Source organism: Zootoca vivipara, chromosome Z1 (assembly GCF_965207765.1).
Source record: "Zootoca vivipara chromosome Z1, rZooViv2.hap1.1, whole genome shotgun sequence".
Classification (NCBI taxonomy): domain Eukaryota; kingdom Metazoa; phylum Chordata; class Lepidosauria; order Squamata; family Lacertidae; genus Zootoca; species Zootoca vivipara.
Genome location: NC_142583.1, coordinates 6,498,898 through 6,518,579, shown reverse-complemented (window position 1 = coordinate 6,518,579; position 19,682 = coordinate 6,498,898). Strand labels below are relative to the sequence as shown.

The window sequence follows — 19,682 nt, the reverse complement described above, 5'->3', positions numbered from 1 at the left end:
GGGGGTTGGACTAGATGACCTTTGGAGCACCTTTCCATTCTAGGGTACTATACTTTGCATGCCGGAGGCTTCGGTTCTTATAATCTCCTGTTAAAAGCAGGTAATGGGAAAGGCCTTCTTCCTGAGACCCAACCAGCCTTGGCCCTAGGACATTTTTTTCTACCTGCTCTGCAGTGAAGAACCCTTAACTACAGTCCAGGTGTGGCAGCCACAGATAGGTTGTCATGAGGTCACCGTTGGCAGAGACTGTGCGAGAAAAGAGCAAGTTCATAACCGGAGTCATCGAGTGCAGAGAACGATGACAAGCCCAGGAGGCAGGGGAAGGCTCACCCACTTGTGCCTGAGATACCTGTCCTGAGAAAGGTACCCTGGGGTGCGTAACGGCAGCCCTCAAAGGTGGAGCAGAGCTAGAGACGACTCCTCCCTCATAGAATCATAGGAAGAAGAAGAAGAGGAGGAGGAGGAGGAGGAGGAGGAGGAGGAGGAGGAGGAGTTTGGATTTGATATCCTGCTTTATTACTACCCTAAGGAGTCTCAAAGCGGCTAACAATCTCATTTCCCTTCCTCCCCCACAACAAACACTCTGTTTTTTTAAAATAAATAATCTTTATTGAAATTCTTTAAAAAACAACATATAGGAAAGTAAAATGTAGAAAGCGAATAAAGCAAAACAAGACAAAGAGAACCAAACAGATAAACAAGCAAAGCAAACAATAATACCAACACAAGAAATCTCCTCGAATAGAAAAAAGTGCCTAACTTAAAAAAACCTAACCTAACAACATAACGTAATATATCATAACATAACATAACTTAATATAACTTAACATAATATAACGAACACAATTTAAGAAATAAAGAAAAGAAAGAAAAAAAGAAAAGAAAAAGAAAGCACATATTTGAACCAATATTTAAATTGCACATTGTTAAAATCTGTTGTCCCACACCCTCCCCCCCCCAAACACTCTGTGAGGTGAGTGGGGCTGAGAGACTTCAAGAAGTGTGACTAGCCCAAGGTCACCCAGCAGCTGCATGTGGAGGAGCGGAGACGCGAACCCGGTTCACCAGATTACGAGTCCACTGCTCTTAACCACTACACCACACTGACTCTCCATTCTAGTCCAACCCCCTGCAATACAGAAATCACGGCTAAAGAAACCCTAGCAGATCTCCCCCCCAACTCCTCTGTTAAAATACCTCCAAGGAAGGAGAGCCCACCAGCTTCTGAGGGAGTCTGTTCCACAGTCAAGCAGCTCTTACACCCTCCTTAAACTGGGGTGCCCAGAACTACTCACTTGGAGAAGCCAGATTGCTATTACTGTGTTCATGAGCAGGGATGGGCAAGCCTTGCCCTGCCAGAGGCTGTGGGGTGCCAGTTCCCATGAGCGTACTGTTGTAGAGAATTGTACGTTACACACTGCACTCATGAGACCACAGATGTACAGAGAGGGGAACGCTGTTTTGACACAACAGGAGCCATTTTCCTTGCCAGAGACCATGGTCGAGGAAGGGCTATCCCTTGCGGAATAGGAAGAATAATCCCCACGACCCCAGACTATCCCCGGAAAATGCCCTCACCTCCTTTTGCATAACTGTCACCCAAGCCTTTTCAATTCCTCCAACACATACATGATAATGCCTTAACTAAAGGAGGTCTGGCAACAACAGTATTTGCACATTCCACGCCAATCTCCCCTCTTGATCTCCACCCCCCCCCCCGGAAGCGTTTTTCCTCCCAGGAAGAAGACCTTGCTGAATCTAAAAATAATTATCCAATATAACTATATTCTTGTATGAATTCATCTGTTTGATTGTATTAAGGGGACAGGGGTTTCTTTTGAATGTATAAAAAGAAAGCTATAGTTGTGAATGTATTCTTTTATATATCCTATACTGGAAATGTCAAGACTTTAAGTGTTTCACTTCCGCCTGATCGCCGAGCTGAGCGGACGGGAGATTCCCGGCACTGGGAACCTCCGGCGCGCTGAAGGCAAGGGAGACCCTGCAACGGCGATGCAGGCTTCCATTTAATCCTCAGATAGCGCGTTCTGAGGGCAGAATTCGGCGGGTGCCTGGACGTTTCCCCTACTCCCCGGTAAGCCCTAATAAGGGCAGCCGAGAGCGAGCGGGGTTGAAGACTAGGGCGCCTTGAAAGGATTTTGCTATCTTCAGCGTGTGCAGCCGCAAGTCCGCAGGCATTTCGAGCGATCAAGTTCTCCATTAAAAGCTGTTATTCGGACAATTTGGTGGCTGTGAGTAAAAAAGCTTCGTTTAAAAAAGTTTTAATTCGGAAGTAATTAGACCGCGGGAAGGAGTTAAAATGGAGGTCGCTCCTTCCCTGCTGTGCTAAAGACGGAAGCAATTAACTATCGCTACAGCAACAGAGGCTTTGAGAACTGTTAATATTCAAGATCCAAGCCTTGATACTACCCCTGTAGCAGGGCAAGGGGGAAGAGACTGATTTGGAATTGTTTGCCCTGCAGAGACATGCTTTAAAAATAAGTACAAGCCGATTTTTCTCGCTGGGAGGGAGAGACCGGGAAAGACAGCGAGCTCCTTTGTGAGGTTACAAAGAGACTGGATTGCTTCCTATTTGGACTGTATGGAGACTCTGTAGCAGACTGAATTCCTGAAAGAAAGTACTAATAGACTGGCAACATATTGACTTCTTCTTGGTCAATTTGATGTACACAGAAATAAGACTTTTCTTTGCTTCTAAGACTGTTTGCCTACGTGCTATTGGGAAGCACAGATGCAGCTGTGTGGATGGTGCTGAGAAAACAGTGACCTTGACATTCCAATCCTGCAAAGCTGGCTTGTTGTGACTGGGATTAAGGCTTGCCTCCAGAGGGAAAATAAACGTTCAGCTTACTGTTCATATTTGGAACTGGTGTACCCCTGTTTGTTATGGCAGGGGAAGGCTCAGGTGGTGCAAAAGCAAGAAGGAAATTGTCGGTTTCCCCAACTTTTGAAGATGAGGTGCTTAAGATGCTAAATACTCTCAAAGAGGGACAAGACAAATTACAGGAGACGCAAGATAAACATACAGAAGAATTTAAAGATTTAAACAAGGAAATTGGAACGCTGACACAAGAGGTTCAACAGGTGAAGACAGAGGTGGCTGGAATAGAGACTAGAGTGACGCACTTGGAGAATGTGAAAGTACAGGATTTGGAAAGTCAGCACTTCCAAACACAGGTCCAAATTGCGTTCAGGCTGGGTGGCGCAGGGCATCACGGCGCCGGCCCGCCAGGAGGGCGCCGCGAGCTGTGCCCACCCGCTGGCCGGCCGGTCCACTGTGCAGCTGCACCCACGGCAACCCCGCTGTGCCTGCCCGCCCGCTGCGCAGCAGCGCCTGTGGTAGCCGCTGTGAAACGGGGCAGGAGGCCGCAGGAGGGATCCGGCGCACCACGGCGCCATGGGCACTTAAGACGGCCCTGATTGCGTTTTTACAGATGCAGGAGTGACAGATGAATTTGAGAAAGAAGATTTGAAAGCAACGTTGATCCAGGAATTCACGACAGCTTGGGAATTGACGAAAGAAGAATTGGACGCAATAATTGTGAAGGCCTATAGATTTGGAGTGAAATCAAAGAAGAAAGATTCAAAATTCATAAGTGATTGTATGGTTGTGTTCCAGACAAAAGAACAAAGAGATAAAATTTTGGGCCTACATTACCAGAAGAACTTGAAAGTAAAAGGCAAGCAGATCATTCTGTTTAAAGATACCCCGAAAATTTTTCTGAGCCTGAGGGAAAGATATAGACTTGATGACTCTTCTGAGGAAGAAAGGAATGTTCTTCCGATGGGAATACCCAGAAGGGCTCTTTTAAAAATATCAACAGAAGAAGATTTGGATTAAATCAGTGGACGACAAGATAAGATTCCTGGAAAAAAACACGAAGGATTTTGAAGCGGAAACGGGAGCAGGAGCAGCACCACAATCAACATCGCCACCTTTCTTTGACTTGAAACTGCTAGGAGCAGGACCAGGAGCAGGATCAGCAACTTAGTAAGCAAGATGGCATTGAGAATACTTTCCTGGAATACTCACAGTTTGAACTCGAAATTTAAAAGAAACCAGGTATATCATGTGTTACAAAAACAGAATTTGGATGTGATATGTTTACAAGAAACACACGTGACGAGAATTCACAGAAAAATTCTACAAAATAAAAAATTGGGCCAGGACTTTATTTCATCGGGAAAGGTTAAAAAACGAGGAGTAATTTATGTGAAGGAAAAAATTGACGCAAACTTGATATTTAAAGACGAGGAAGGAAGATATGTTGTGGTTGAAGTAAAGGCTCATGGGAAGATTATTTTCTGTTTGAAATAAACTGCCTTGCTTTTGGAAGTCCTGGTTTGGTCTCTGTCATTTTACAGTCGGTAAGAGCTTATTAACTGCATCTCTTGCCGGGGTTCCCAGACTCTTCCTGGGTCAGGATCCTGTTTTCTCCAGTCCTCAGGACCCCCCTAAATTTCACTTCAGTACAACCACCCACCCTGGCAGGGTCAACAACCAGGGAAGATGGGAGTCCTGCAACTCTGGAGTGCTACAGCTCTCCCCCCTCCCTCACCATTCTATAGTAAGTCAACCCCAATTGGGCAGGGGGGGCCTTCTTTTTTATAATTTTTTTTAAAAAAAACAAATTTAACAGAACAAATTATCAATCAGTATAATAACCAATTACATTCTCTCGTAGTTTGTGTGTTAGCTTTGCCAGTTCCGCAAAGTCATCAGTTTTTATTGCCATTGTTCTTTCGTTGGGACTTCCTCATTCTTCCATCCTTGTGCTAACAAGACTCTTGCCGCTGTTGTAGCTCAGAGAAGAACTGTCGGGACTTCCCCCCTTTCTCCCCAATGTAAATTCAAAGACAATACTTCACCAAATCCACATTTATGTGAATCAACAGAAACTGAGTTGGTTTAGTCATGATGAGCATGCAGGAACATGCCACCTGTAGGAGACGTCTGCCTTTTTTGGCGTTGTTCTTAAAAACCCAAATGTTACTGTGATAGAACCACAGGGTTGTAGAGTTGGGACCCCCCCCCCCCGGCAGATATACACATACGGACATACATACATTACACACCCTCTTGAATATAATTTGTTTTAACTGATTTTAATGTTGTGTTTTGATTTTTTCCACACTAGAACTTTGGGACATCTAATGAATGTTGAGAGGGTTCAGGACAGCTAAAATAAAGGACTTCTTCATGCAGCACAAAGTTAAGCTATGGAACTCACTCCCACAGGAGGCAAGGATGGCCGTCAACGTGAATGGCTTTAAGAGACAACTGGGAAAAATTGTGGAGATGGCTCTCAATGGCTACCAGCCATGAAGGCTAAGCTCTGTCTCCACAGCTGGAGGCAGCCACACTTCTGCATACAAGTTGCTGGAAGCCACAAGAGGGGGGAGACTGTGGCTCTTGTGCTCAGATCCTGCCTCCCCTGGAGCCACTGTGAGAACAGGATGCTGGACTAGATGGGCCATTGGCCAGATCCAGCACGATGCTACTTAGCTTCTCATGTTCTAAAATTCATCTAACCTGCACTGAGATCACTTGCTGAAGGGCAGATTAATAATACCAATACTAATAGGTCAGACTTGTACAGAAAAAGGTGGCCCTTCTAATACCAGGGGCCCCAAGTCGTTTAGGGCTCTGTAGGTCATAAGCAGCACTTTGTGGAGTTTGAAACGGGGGATCCTGTACAATTGTTTCCATCACACGAAGCACATGCTCCCCATAACTGGACCCAGAGAAAAGTCTTGATGACACTTTACTGAGCAAACTGGGGAAAAAACCTGGTTATCATTTGTGGAGAAAGGAAGAGAGGAGGCTGTGCCTTTCTTAGTTCAAGGAGGGAGACACTTAACCAACATACAGGGTTAAAACTCCCTCAGAACGGCTACCCAGTAAGCATCAGGCCACTCTGTCTGGTTGCTAAGCAACACCTTCCCGCCCCCCAGGTTAAGCTGGCTTCCTGAGGACAGAATTAACCCTTAGGCAGCAAACTGAATGATCCCTCCTCTTGGACTCCCAACACGTTCATCTTCGTTGCTTCATCACTTTGAAGAGCTCTTCCAGCTTGAGGGCTACACTCAGGTCTCCATGGACCTGAAGCTTCCCGCAGACGTAGGCATTCAAAGGATGGAGCTCCCCCAGAATGAAGGCCTCCAGGTCACTCTCAGACATCTCCAACGCCACGTCGGGACTGTGGTCGGGTGGCCCAAGGCCTATTTGCCCCCGTCCTGCAGAAAAAAAGGGAAGAAGACCAGTAGGCCTAGGAATTCAAATCAGGACCGTAGCTCTTGAAACTGGTGTTCACTAAATAATAGAAAAGGAAAATTTGTTGGGAGGTTCGCTAGTCTAGGGCAGGCTGTTCAGGGCAGTGTTTTAACTACAGAATCCCTGACTGATATCACTCCAGCTTCTGCTGACATGGAATTTTGGTTAAATCCATTATCCGTGAGGAGGGTGTCACATATTTAAGAAAGCTAACTGGTAAGAACTAGCTTAGGATGAACCTAACGGCTAAATGCTAAAGTGAAAAACAACTCCAGTTCTAACATGTACACTAAAATAATTGGGTTGAGTCAGGCTTTCTAGGGACTGTGGCTGGATGACAGAGGGTGGGGAGCTGGGGTGGCAGAAAGCGGTTGGATAGAGGATAAACAGCTAACATGATGTATATTTTGCCAGATTAGGGTCTGTCCTAATAGAAATGCTCCCACAGGAATCTTTGGACTGTGTCCAGTAATGCTTTACTGAATAAACTGGGAGTTTGGTGTGGGCCTCTGTGTTATTGTTTGTTTGTTTGTTGTTGTTGTTTATTGAATTTATACACTGCTCTATACCTGGAGGTCTCAGGGTGGTTAACACAACAAAATCAAAATACAAAACTCGAACCCCCAAAGGGAATTTCACACCACTTAACTACTTCCAGCAAAGGAGAGCCCAGCCTGACAAACAGCTCTCACTACTGGGGAGGTGTCTCTATCATAAAATCATAGAATTGTAGAGGTGGAGGGGACCCCAAGGGGCCGTCTAGTCCCACCACCTGCAATGTGGGAATCACAGCTGAAGAATCAGGTCACCGCCTAATGTTTAGGTGAATTCTGTTCCCCTGACATTTCCACCCGTTGGTTCTAGCTCAGGCATCCCCAAACTTCGGCCCTCCAGATGTTTTGGACTACAGTTCCCATCTTCCCTGACCACTGGTCCTGTTAGCTAGGGATCATAGGAGTTGTAGGCCAAAACATCTGGAGGGCCGCAGTTTAGGGATGCCTGTTCTAGCTCTTCCCTCCAGAGCAGCAGCCACGAAAGTCTACTCTGTCTTCTGCAGAATGCATCTTCCCACAATGTCAAAGTTAGGATTTGCACATTCCCTCTTATGCCTGAGCAGTGAACACTGCTCTGTTCTGGCAGCCCTGTTTAGGGAAGTTTTTAATGACTGATGTTTTAATATATTTTTAACCTTTTGTTGGAAGCCGCCCAGAGTGGCTGGGGAAACCCAGCCAGGTGGGCAGAGTATAAATAAATTTATTATTATTATTATTATTATTATTATTATTATTATTATTATTACTATTATTATACAGTCATACCTCTTGTTACGAATGCTGCGGGTTGCGTACGACACGGGATACGTACGCGCCGAACCTGGAAGTACAGGTTACTTCCAGGTTGGGCGGTTTGTGCAGGCGCAGACGCGACAAATGACGTCATGCGCATGTGCAGAAGTGCTGAATCGCGCCATGCACATGCGCAGACGCAGCGCTGCATGTTGTGTACTGCTCATGTTGCGTACGGGGCGCTGGAATGGATCCCGTACGCAACATGAGGTACCACTGTATAACACCCAGAGCACTGTTACGCCCAGACTTTATGATCCCAACTCCACCCCACCCGGACAGGTCCTGAGGGCCCAAATGGCCACTTCAGATTGGCCGTTTCTCATGTGATGTAACTAGCAGGTGGGCCCCCTGGGGTTTGCCCAACATGGCCGTTTTCAGAGGCTTGGTCGACCTTCTCGGTGCTGTCGGCTGGAGGAGCCCAATGTGCTGCCTTAGGGCCACCTACTTCCCAAAATGTACACATTGCTTGATTGTAAAACAACAACAACAACAACAAAGAGAAAACAATAAAATTATCAACAAGGAAAAATTAACAGCAACAAATTAAGGCTTTCAAAAAGTTAAAATGACAACAGACTAAAAACAGCTTAAAACTCACACCAACTTCCTAAGCGTTTGGGCGCAAGCTTGTCTAAACAACGTTTCTGGCAGATGCCAAAAAGAGACAGCAAAGGCGCCTGCCTGGTGTCAATAGGCAGGGAGTTCCACAGGGCAGGTGCCGCCACACTATAAGGCTGACTTATTATGAATGGGTATTATGTAGTCCTGGCAACAGGGCCCTTCAAAGTGGTCAAGTGGGCATATGTGGGGCAATGAGATCTCGTAGGTACTCGTCCCACTTGGCCCAACAGCCAATCAGCAGGCAGTGCAGATCCCTGGGCACAGGTGTTCCATGCTGGCAAGGCCTCACACCTGTCAGCAATTGTGCACTGGCGGCACCTTCCAGGTGATGAGGGAGGGAAGAAGCCCCACAGGAGAGGGGCCTTTGTCAAGGGCTTCATTCAAACAAAAGAAACTGACCTGCAGAGAGATCAATGAAATAAGTAGTCTTTGCTCCACTGGCCAGAAGGACATTGATCTGGTAGCAAGCCTTGACCTGGTTAACTAAGGATTCGGACAAGCCCCGCTCCAACAGGGAGAGGTGCTCCTCGACTTTAAACCTCCTTCTTTCACTGCCACCGCCTGGCTCTGTGTGGACAGCATGCGGTGGCTCCTCCATCTCGTTCTCTACCTCCACATGTTCAGCTGCAGAAAAAAGGCAACCGGTACGTAGATTATGACAGGGGTGGCCAAAGCAGGGCCCTCCTCCAGCTTATAATTATTTGTTGCATTTATATCCCACCCTTTCCTCCAAGGAGCTTGTTCTCCCCTCCTCCTCCTCACTGAATGCCCACCACAACCCTGCGAGGTAGGTTAGGCTGAGAGGCAGTGTTTCGCCCCAAGGTCACCCAGTGGGCTTCAAGGCTGAGTGGAGGATTTGAACCCTGGTTTGTCCTGGGTCCTCATTTGACACTCAGGGGTCAGCAAACTTTTTCAGCAGGGGGCCGGTCTACTGTCCCTCAGACCTTGTGGGGGGCAGGACTATAATTTTTTTTTGGGGGGGGATGAACGAATTCCTATGCCCCACAAATAACCCAAGGATGCATTTTAAATAAAAGCATTCTACTCATGTAAAAACACAAGGCAGGTCCCACAAATAACCCAGGGATGCATTTTAAATAAAAGAACACATTCTACTAATGTAACAACACACTGATTCCAGTCTACCGGCCGGATTTAGAAGGTGATTGGGCCGGATCCAGCCCCCGGGCTTTAGTTTGCCTACCCATGCTATAACCACTACACTGCACTGGCTCTCAGATGCAGAATAACTCCCATCAGCCCCAGATAGCATGGCCATTGGCTACGGACAGACCACAGCACAGTGGTATTAATTAATTATGATCATTACTGAATCCATATCGTAACTGTAAGGGGGAGGGCTTATAGAGAACCCCCCCTTCATCCGAAGCAGCCCGTCTCCCAGCAGTCATGAGAGCGAAGGGTCAGGAAACGGAGGGAGTGCCAGGGCTCTGGCAACATCCAAGAGACCCTGCTCCATAGGCAGGAAGAGAGGGAGGCGGAAAGAGAGGACAGGAATCCGTCTGACAGAAGACCCGTCCCCCCGACGCCGGAATTGAGGAGGAGGAGGAAAGGGAGGCGCTTCTCAGTTCCGAGGCTTTTATGCTGGTCCAGAACGCGGAGGGGGGCAGTGCAAGAATCTGACTTGAGCGGGTAGACATGGAATCAGTAGTTCGTTACACTGTAAATAGTGTGCACCAATAAAAACGTCTGAAAGACAAGCATGTGGAAGTTCGTTACTCAAGAGTAGTCACCTCATCCCTGACAGTGACCTTCCTCCCAACAAAGGAACTCGGGGTTTTCCACACACAAGTGGCACACCTAAAAACCTCTAAACCTCTAAAAACAATTCCAACACATATTGGGAAAGATCTCTTCTTTAAAAGGCTTGTTGAAAAGCTGGTAGAGCTCATGTCTCCACTGTTGAAGGCAGTAAACGCTTCTGGGTACCAGTTGCTGGAAACCACGGGAGAAGGCTCTTCAGCTCGGGGCCTGCTTGCGGGTTTTCTATAGCCATCTGGTCAGAAAGAACTGTCAGGGATTGGAAATACAAAGGTTGACCAGACGGAAAGCCTTACCTGCCCTTAAGAGGCCAGTGGGCAGGTCCTGCCTATGAGGCTCTCAAAGGCCCCTGGCTGGCCCCTGTCAGAACAGGATGCTGGACTAGATGGGCCACTGGCCAGATCCAGCACGCTCCTAGAGTCTTTTGTTGCAAGCTGGTCGAAGGTTGCCCCATGAGCTTCATGGCCCAAGCAAGGATTCCAGTCGAGGTGTCCCTAGCCCAAGCCCAACACTACAATGGTATTACAGCAAGGATTGACTAGGGATGGCTGTCATAAGAAATTATTAATATTATTATTTTACTAAGTCATGCTTGGGGAACTGACCTGTCTCAAAATCTCCATTTGGACTGGTGACCGCAGCCGCCAGGGTTTTGCCCAAGAACTGAAGAGCCAGCTGCTGAATGGTGCTATCCAGCCCTTCCAATCCTGGGATTGAAGGCCTTGAGCCTGGCACCTGTGGGACATTCTCCTGGGACGCCTGGAGGACGCTTCCCAATATCAGTTCCACCCTGTCCACCTCAAGGCCCCAAGACTTGGTGATGTCATTGGTTTCCACCTAGAAAGAAGAGAAGGCAGGACATTTAGATCAAGGGCATGTGGAAACTGAGACCCTACAGGTGTTCATGGAATTGTAGAATTGTATTATAGTTGGAAGAGAGCTAAAGGCTCATCTAGCCCAGGCATGTCCAACACATTGATCACGATCGAGGAGTCAATTGCAGGATTGTTTCTCGTCGATCGGAGGCCGAGAAAGAAAAGCCTTTCTCCACAGCCTCAGACGCAGCAGCAGCAGCAGCCGCTACCGGTTTCAATGGCCGAGCCTCCTTGCCTTGCTTCCCACTCTGTGCTGTGCTCTCGGGGGTTAGAGAGCCGGTGGTGGGGTGAGTGGGACATGGCGCCCTAAGGGAGGACTGGGGTGTTTGTGTGTGTGTGGGGAGATTCTTGCTTGAGGATCTGGCGAGCATGGCCTCAGCAGGCGAGGGGGTGCAAAATCTGCTCCCTCATGCGCAGTTGGAAAGGGAATGAATGGGCAGGAGGGCACATGGGAGGAAAGGAAGGTGTCCTTTGGGGTGGGGCTACTGTAGCCAGGCAAAGGGCACTGCGGGGGGAGACAAGGCAGAACCTGAGCGCACTTGAGATCCCTCTGGAAGTACACGGAGGGGCAGCGTATAATACCAACCGCACCCCATTTGCAGCTGGTTATCAGCCGCTCCCACAGAAAGCCCCAGAAAGCTTTTTTAAATCCTGAATTCATCAGAGTGCCTCTGGGCATGTGCAGAGTGTTCCTCCCGAAGCAGGAAGAGAGGTCCGCCTCCCGCTTTTGGGAGGAGGGCGAACAGTGAGGGGATGTGTGTGGCTCCCCACCACCTGGTAGCCTTGGGGTTTCTCGCCGTGGCAGAAGGAGCCATGTCTCTTGTGTGTGTTCTGCCCCTCGTATTTCCCCCCTCACACGACCTGCTGCCCCTGCAGATATTCCTTCTGCTCACTGCCACCCCCACCATTCCCCTCCCTCTCTCCCCACAGCCCAGCCTGCGCTGCTAGGCAGCGAGAGGTGGGCACCAGTCAAGCCAGCCCCCAGGAAACACCAACACACACTCCTTTTTTAAAGCAGAGTCCCAGCCTCACCTCTCTCTCTCTCTCTCTCTCTCTCTCTCTGTGTGTGTGTGTGTGTGTGTGTGTGTGAGAGAGAGAGAGAGAGAGAGAGATTAGTGATATTATTACTAGGAGCTGGTCTGCGATCCGCAGCTTCTCTGTTTGAATCTCCCGCAGGTACTTCTTAAGCACAATCTTGGTCATGGCATTCTGGGCAGTCATCCGCGTGGCAATGTTGAGATCTTTCACCATCATGACTGACAGCAGCGGATCCCAAACATGGAACTGGACATCAGCCCCCACAGAGACCCACGCTCCATCCCGAGACATTAGCTGTAAAGGCCAGAGACAGTCACGGTGAACTTTGTGGTCCTCATAGGGAAACTTTCCCTGAGCAATTCCTTCAAGCGCAATGGAAATAAATAAACCACTTACAGCAGCGGTTCTCAAACCTTTGGGGGGGCTGCTGTCTCCTTGCTTCCATAAACTCATAACCAGTGCCCTTTCCCCACTCTAGAAAAAACATTATTCAGAACAGCGGTTTGCACAACCCACTAAGGAAGATAATAACACAATAAAATTCAAAACGGTATGTATAAATTGCACATTTCTCCAAAATCCAGTTTAAACTATTTAGCACAATTAATTCAACAAAACTGATGAACTTGATCCAGTGACACCAGCTGTTCAAAGCCTGATAATCATTTGCACCTCCTTACCTGCCTCCCCCTGGGAACCCTACTGCCCACTTTGGGGCGCACACTGCCCTATAGCATCCTTCATCCTAGAGCTCTCATCAGACCCAGCCAGCATGGCCAAGAGCAGGCACACACCCCCAAACTGCGGCCCTCCAGATGTTTTGGCCTACAACTCCCATGATCCCTAGCTAACAGGACCAGTGGTCGGGGAAGATGGGAATTGTAGTCCAAAACATCTGGAGGGCCGAAGTTTGGGGACGCCTGGCCAAGAGTCAGGGATGATGGGAGTTGTAGTCTCACATCTGGAGGGCAACAGGTCCCCCACCCTAGCACTGATGGGCTGCACGGAGGGAGGCAGTTTCATTTTGCACTGTTGCCCCCCACCCCTTTTCCTCCACTGAGGTCTGAGGTTTCACGCCGACCGTCTCCCTTGGGCCTCCAGGGCAGCCTCGCTCTTCGGAGAAGCTTCTTTCGAGGCAGCAGCAACTCGCCTTGCATGGCGGGATGCTGAAGGCCCGTGTCCGGAGGTCCACCAGCTGCCAGTGATCAATAAAGGGCAGCACCAGAACCACCCCTGGCCCTTGGGGGGCTCGGATCCGCCCCAGACGGAACATGATCATTCGCTCGTAAGTAGGCACTATCTGGAAAGGAAATGGAAAGAGAAGCTGCAGAAACTAAAAAAGTACTGAGAGGTGCAAATATAAACGAAAGGAATCATAGAGTTGGAAGAGACCACAAGGGCCATCCAGTCCAACCCCCTGCCAAGCAGGAAACACCATCAAAGCATTCTTGACATATGGCTGTCAAGCCTCTGCTTAAAGACCTCCAAAGAAGGAGACTCCACCACACTCCTTGGTAGCAAATTCCACTGCCAAACAGCTCTTACTGTCAGGAAGTTCTTCCTAATGTTTAGGTGGAATCTTCTTTCTTGAAGTTTGAATCCATTGCTTCGTGCCCGCTTCTCTGGAGCAGCAGAAAACAGAAAACAGCAGAAAAAGGCTCTTTCCACTCCCGCTCTGGCTTTCAGAGTAACCCTGCAGAACTGCTAGCCATCAGAGCAGACAATACTGGGCCCAATAGATAAATAGTCTGGCCTGGTTTAAGGCAGCTCCCTGTGATCTAGTAAAGTCAAACCTCTGCTTGAAAAATATTTCAGGTGTTTCTGCCTTAAGACAAATGCATGGAGGAGAGGGCTCTCGATGGCTCCCAGCCAGGATGGCTCTGCTCTGCCTCCACAGTTGGAAGCAGCAGCTCTTCTGGATACCAGCTGCTGGGAACCACAGGAAGGGAGAGAGACCTCTTGTGCTGGACTAGATGGGCTACTGGGCTCTTCTCAGCCTCTTAGCCATGTCTCCAACCCACTCCCTGCAGTGCCAGTGCTATGCGGGGACCTGCGTCGGGGCTGAGCTTGGAGAAAAGAGATTTGCAACGGAGCTGAAACCGATTGGTTGGAACCTCCCTGCCTCCCACCCAAAGCAAACAGGCATCAGGTCTCCCCACCTCCGGTTCCTACCTTCAGAACGAACCAGGCCGAGATGGGGAAGAGGAGGAATGTGACCAGGAACACAAAAGTGGTGACCACCCCATGGCAAATCCATGACAAGCACTCTTGAGGGGGATCTGAGGAAAACAAAGAGAAGCAAACTAATTAATGCACATTCACAGAGCAGCAACCCCCCCCCCAAATCCTGGGAACTATAGTTTGCCGCCATACAGCACCATTTCCTAGCATCCTTTGCAAACTACTGTTCCCAGGAAGCTATGTGCTGTCAATGTGTGGTGTGGGTAGTAGAACACAAGAAGGCCGCATCCTGGACCCATCTAGTCCAGCATCCTGTTCTCACAGGGGCCAGACAGATGCCTCCACGAGAAGCCCAAAGGCAGGACAGGGTCTCCATCTGGTCAGCCTAATGTTGTTTGTTGTTGTTTAGTCGTTTAGTCGTGTCCGACTCTTCATGACCTCATGGACCATAGCACGCCAGGCTCTCCTGTCTTGCACTGCCTCCCGCAGTTGGGTCAAACTCATGTTGGTAGCTTCGAGAACACTGTCCAACCATCTCGTCCTCTGTCGTCCCCTTCTCCTTGTGCCCTCCATCTTTCCCAACATCAGGGTCTTTTCCAAGGATTCTTCTCTTCTCATGAAGTGGCCAAAGTATTGGAGCCTCTGTCCTTCCAGTGAGCACTCCGGGCTGATTTCCTTCAGAATGGATAGGTTTGATCTTCTTGCAGTCCATGGGACTCTCAAGAGTCTCCTCCAGCACCATAATTCAAAAACATCAATTCTTCGGCGATCAGCCTTCTTTATGGTCCAGCTCTCACTTCCATACATCACTACTGGGAAAATCATAGCTTTAACTATACGGACCTTTGTAGGCAAGGTGATGTCTCTGCTTTTTAAGATGCTGTCTAGGTTTGTCATCGCGCACACCTGGTTATTTGTCCCTACTGATTTTCATTTTAGTTAGTTTGGCCCAATTCTTCCAATTTGTTAAAGTCATCTTGAATCCTGATTCTGCCTTTTGCGGCATTGACTACCATACCTCTCCCATTTTGGCATCATCGGCAAATCTGATGAGCACCCGCTCAATACCTTCACCCAAGTCATTTATCAATATGTTGAACAGCAACGGGCCCAGGACACAATCCTCCAGCACCATAATTCAAAAGCATCAATTCTTCGGCGATGTAGGGAAGCATTAAATTTATATACCTCCCTTCTTCATCAAAAGATCTCAGGGCTATTCACGAGATACAGGACAAAAGGAAATAAATAGTTTAAACAAAAACAAAGCAGACCACCACCCCCGCACAAAAATATTTAAAATGCCATAGAATATTAACCAGCCAAAGGCCTGGTTGAAGAGGAACGTTTTCGCCTGGTGCCTAAATGTGTATAATGAAGGCACCAGCCAAACCTTCCTGAGGAGAGCATTCCACAAATGGGGAGCCACTGCAGAAAAGGCCCGTTCTCGTCTTGTCACCCTCCAGACCTCTTGTGGTGGAGGCACACAAAGAAGGACCTCAGAGGATGATCTCAGGGTCCGGGAAGGTTCATATGAGGAGAGGTGGTCCTTGAGGTTCTGTGGTCCTGAGCCATTGAAGGCTTTATAGGTCAGAAGCAGCACTTTCCATTGGGCCCAGAAACTAATTGGCAGCAACTGCAGTTTGGCCAAGATCGGTGCAATATGCTCAAACCATATTGTTCCAGTGATCAAGCTGGCTGATGACTTCTGCACTGGTTGGATTTTCTGAACTGTCTTCAGGGGCGGCCTTATGTATAACACGTTGCAGTAATCTAAGCTAAACATGTTACCAGAGCACAGACAACAGTCTCTCCAATCCACACCACATAATCATAGAATCATAGAGTTGGAAGGCACACCAGGGTCATCTAGTCCAGTGTTTCCCAACCAGTGTGCCTCCAGATGTTTTGGGACTACAACTCCCATCATTCCTGACCACTGGTCTTGCTAGCTAGGGATGATGGGAGTTGTAGTCCCAAAACATCTGGAGGCACACTGGTTGGGAAACACTGATCTAGTCCAACCCCCTGCAACGCAGAAATCTCAGCTGAAGCATCCATGACAGAGGGCCACCCAACCACTGCTCTTACTCTCTTACAGGAAAGAGAGTCCACAACCTTCCGAGGGAGACCATTCCACTGTTGAACAGCTCTTACTGGTATTTAGTTGGAATTTATTTTCTTGTAACTTGAAGCCAATAGTTCGAGTCCTGCCCTCCAAAGTGGAATAAAACTAACTTCCATGTGACAGCCCTCTAAATATTTGAAGATGGCTATCATATATTCTCCCACTCTCCTCTTTTTCAAGCTAAACATACCCTGTTCCTTCAACCATTCCTCATAAGGCTTGGCTTCTTGACCCTTCATCATCTTGGCTGCCGTCCTCTGCACATGTTCCAGCCTATCAACATCCTCCTTAAATTGTGGTGCCCAAAACTGGACACAATATTCCCACTGTGGTCTTATGAAGGTGGAATAGAGTAGTTGTACTATTACTTCCCTTGATCTGAACACCATACAACTGTTGATGCAGTTAAGAATAGCATCCGCTTTTTTGTTGCTGCATCACACTGTTGGCTAATAATAATAATAATAATAATTTATTTGTACCCCACCCATCTGGCTGAGTCACCCCAGCCACTCTGGGCGGTTCCCGATCGAATATTAAAACAATACAGCATCAGATCATGTTAAGCTTGTGGTCTCCTAAGACCCCTGGATCCTTTTCACTTGTCATAATAAAGAGTAAAGGAGGGCTCTCGCTTGCATGCTCTCCCTGTAGGCTTCCCCAGTGCATCTGAATAGCTTATCTGGGTCAGGGCTGGTGCAGACCCTTGATATGACCCAGTTGGACCTTTCTCCCATCTTCAAACCCAGCCCCTTACCTGTTCCCTTCTGCATCAGCTTCAGTGTGTTCCATGTGCGCCCAGGTGGAAAGAAAGCCTTCGGAGGTTCATCTGGCCAGTTCCCCGATTGCTGGTACTGGTCAGTGTCTCCTAATGGCAACGCTTGGTATCCTGACCGGCTGAACATGTTCTGGTTAGCTCTCTTTGTTTCCCCCCTTTATGTGCATTATAAAGAGTCCTGGAACGATATTTATGAGGGAATAAAAAAATTATTGAAACAACCAATTAAGAAAAGGCCAGAAATGTTCTTATTAAATATACTGCCCCCAGGTATTAAAAAAAGAAATAAAACCGTTACTGCTGTATGCAATGACAGCGGCCAGGATCTTAGTGGCAAGGAAGTGGAAGAGTGAGAACTTGCCCACAATACTAGAATGGCAAGGGCTCATGCTTGAATATCTACAACTGGCAAAATTAACAGACTCAATAAGGGGACCATCAACACAAAAAGTATCCAAAGAATTGAGTGTTTACAAAAAGTATATAAAAAGATATTACCCAAATAATTCTTTATTAGCAGAAATAGAATGACGTTTGGAAAAAGAAAGGAGAAAATCAGTAACATCAACCTGTGGTAGGAAAAGAATTTGATATTGTACAATAAGAAGGACGGGAAGTATCTAAGATGTATAGGAAGAAATATATGGATTACATGCTATTCACATTGCGATTAAGAAGACTTGAGTTTGGTTATATATTTCGTTGCGTAATATTGATTCATAAATGGAAAATTATACATGTATGTTTTTTGCTTTTGTTATGCATATGCAATTTTTTTAAGAAATTAAGGTGGATAAAGAGTCCTGCATTGCCACTCCTTTAACTCTGCAAAGACTTAGCACCAGCAGAAAGATGTTTGCATGCAGTTTCTGCTTGGAACATATTTCCTTGTTTTGGCACCTCTTTTGTTTGTATGAAATGCCCTATTTTATGTTTTCCTAAATGCTTTTTGTACTGCTGCAAACATCAGTGCTCCCACAGCCTGAACATTAGAAACAGAGGGAATGACTCCCCACTAATCCGCAGGAAAAAGCTGTGACATGAGAGTTGAAGCAGAGTTGTAGCCATGTCAACAAGAAATCTCACATTTTCATCCCCTCCAAGCACTTCTTTCAGATTTTATGCCCCCCCCCCCCAAGCAATCAGCAATTGCAGCTAGCTGTGTTCAATAAATCTCACACTGGCACTAGAATGCATTTTGCACCTCAGTTGAAATCTCCCTCTTTTTTCCCTGTGGCTCAGAAGGTGCTTTTTCAGGGCCTCTTTGTCACCTTGATATAAAGGATGAGCTGGTTTCACGGCCCTCTTGATGCTAAATCACCTGCTGGGTTGTTTTGCATTAGAAGCACCTTTGCACTCAACACTTTTTGTCTGATCACAGGAGAGCAGCTGGGTCTTCTCTTCTCCTTCCTGTTTGGTCAGTTACACTGGACAAGTGACACAACAACAAGCAGAGGAAGGAGGCTGGCGTGTGTTTGTTTGTTTTTAATTCCAGGGAGCTGCAAGACTTACTCCCTCTGTCATCAGGAGGACTCCGATGCATTAAGAGCCTGTGGGAATCACATGGGCTTCTAAAGCCCGATGCCAACTTTTGAAATCTCAGTGTCCCTTTGCAGGCTTCTGCAGACAAGCTATAGAAGGGAGCAAAGTCAAAGAGCTGTAGGATGGGAAGGGATCTCAGGGGGGTCATGATCTAGCCCAACCCCTTGCAGTGCAGGAATCACAGCACAGAGATCATTGTGTATCAGTAGCCTGCCCTGGGTTCCAAACATGCTAAGGGTTTCACCTTAAATGTTATGCATTGTAAAAAAATTCCTTCAGTAGCACCTTAAAGACCAACTAAGTTTTTATTTTGGTATGAGCTTTCGTGTGCATGCACACTTCGTCAGATACCAAAATAAAAACTTTGTTGGTCTTTAAGGTGCTACTGAAGGAATTTTTTTATTTTGTTTTGACTCAGACCAACACGGCTACCTACCTGTAACTACTGTTATGCATTGGTTTGATATGTGTACAGTACAGGAGTTTCACTGCTAGTTCTGTAACTTCCTTTCCTGCTCCAGGGTGATTCAAACGGATGCAGTGACAGTTGCTATTGGCTAACTTGTGAGCACGATTTGGATCCTTACTCTGATTGGGTCCCGCCAAAATCTGAATGTATCCTTCCCCCAACTCCTGTTCCTGAGAGTATAAAAGAAGCTAGCCCTTTCCCTCCAGTCAGTCAAGTTCCTACTGCAATAAAGGATATTGTTCTTGTTAGACTGGACTCCTAGCATATCCTTGCTAGCATGCTGAATCACTACCCAGAGCTGATTACACACGAAGACCTGAAATCGTATCGGCACTGCACCCACTTTCTAATTCCGGGCACTGCAGTTTCCCCTCCCTGACTTCCCCTCCCCACCAGCCCTTAAACTACAGTAGCCAGAATCCTTCGCGGTGAAAAAAAACCGCTTTAAAGCCAACGCCATGTACACACAGCCTTGTAGCGACGCCGCCGGACTCTGCGCCTGTTTCCTCGGGAGTAAATCCACGCTGCGTAGGCTTCTTGCAACAGCCGCTCCCTCTGGGATGCTATGCAAGTCCTGTCGGACGCAGCGCGGCCTTTTCCTATTTGTTACTCCCGGGTAAATGC

At 47.5% G+C, this 19,682-nt stretch overlaps 1 protein-coding gene across 10 annotated transcripts in view; it reads right to left on the bottom strand.

Moving 5' to 3' along the window:
- Positions 1–5,111: 5,111 nt before the first annotated feature.
- The window catches only part of STOML1 (stomatin like 1), a 14,785-nt gene continuing 214 nt past the window's right edge, over positions 5,112–19,682 (bottom strand). Inside the window, exons 1-9 of one of the 10 annotated variants that reach the window (XM_088657953.1) lie at positions 19,527–19,658; positions 19,177–19,279; positions 17,027–17,225; positions 14,133–14,239; positions 13,111–13,260; positions 12,051–12,254; positions 10,653–10,884; positions 8,665–8,889; positions 5,112–6,258 (exon numbers count right to left, since the gene is read on the bottom strand). In XM_088657953.1, the coding sequence (XP_088514079.1) occupies positions 6,056–6,258; positions 8,665–8,889; positions 10,653–10,884; positions 12,051–12,254; positions 13,111–13,260; positions 14,133–14,239; positions 17,027–17,174 (1,269 nt within the window). In that variant the 5' untranslated portion in view covers positions 17,175–17,225; positions 19,177–19,279; positions 19,527–19,658 and the 3' untranslated portion in view covers positions 5,112–6,055. Of the gene's footprint in view, positions 6,259–8,664; positions 8,890–10,652; positions 10,885–12,050; positions 12,255–13,110; positions 13,261–14,132; positions 14,240–17,026; positions 17,226–17,545; positions 17,829–18,318; positions 18,847–19,025; positions 19,045–19,176; positions 19,280–19,526; positions 19,661–19,682 lie in introns of those variants that run through there. The other 9 variants (XM_088657945.1, XM_088657941.1, XM_088657978.1 and 6 more) reach the window with 9 other exon arrangements.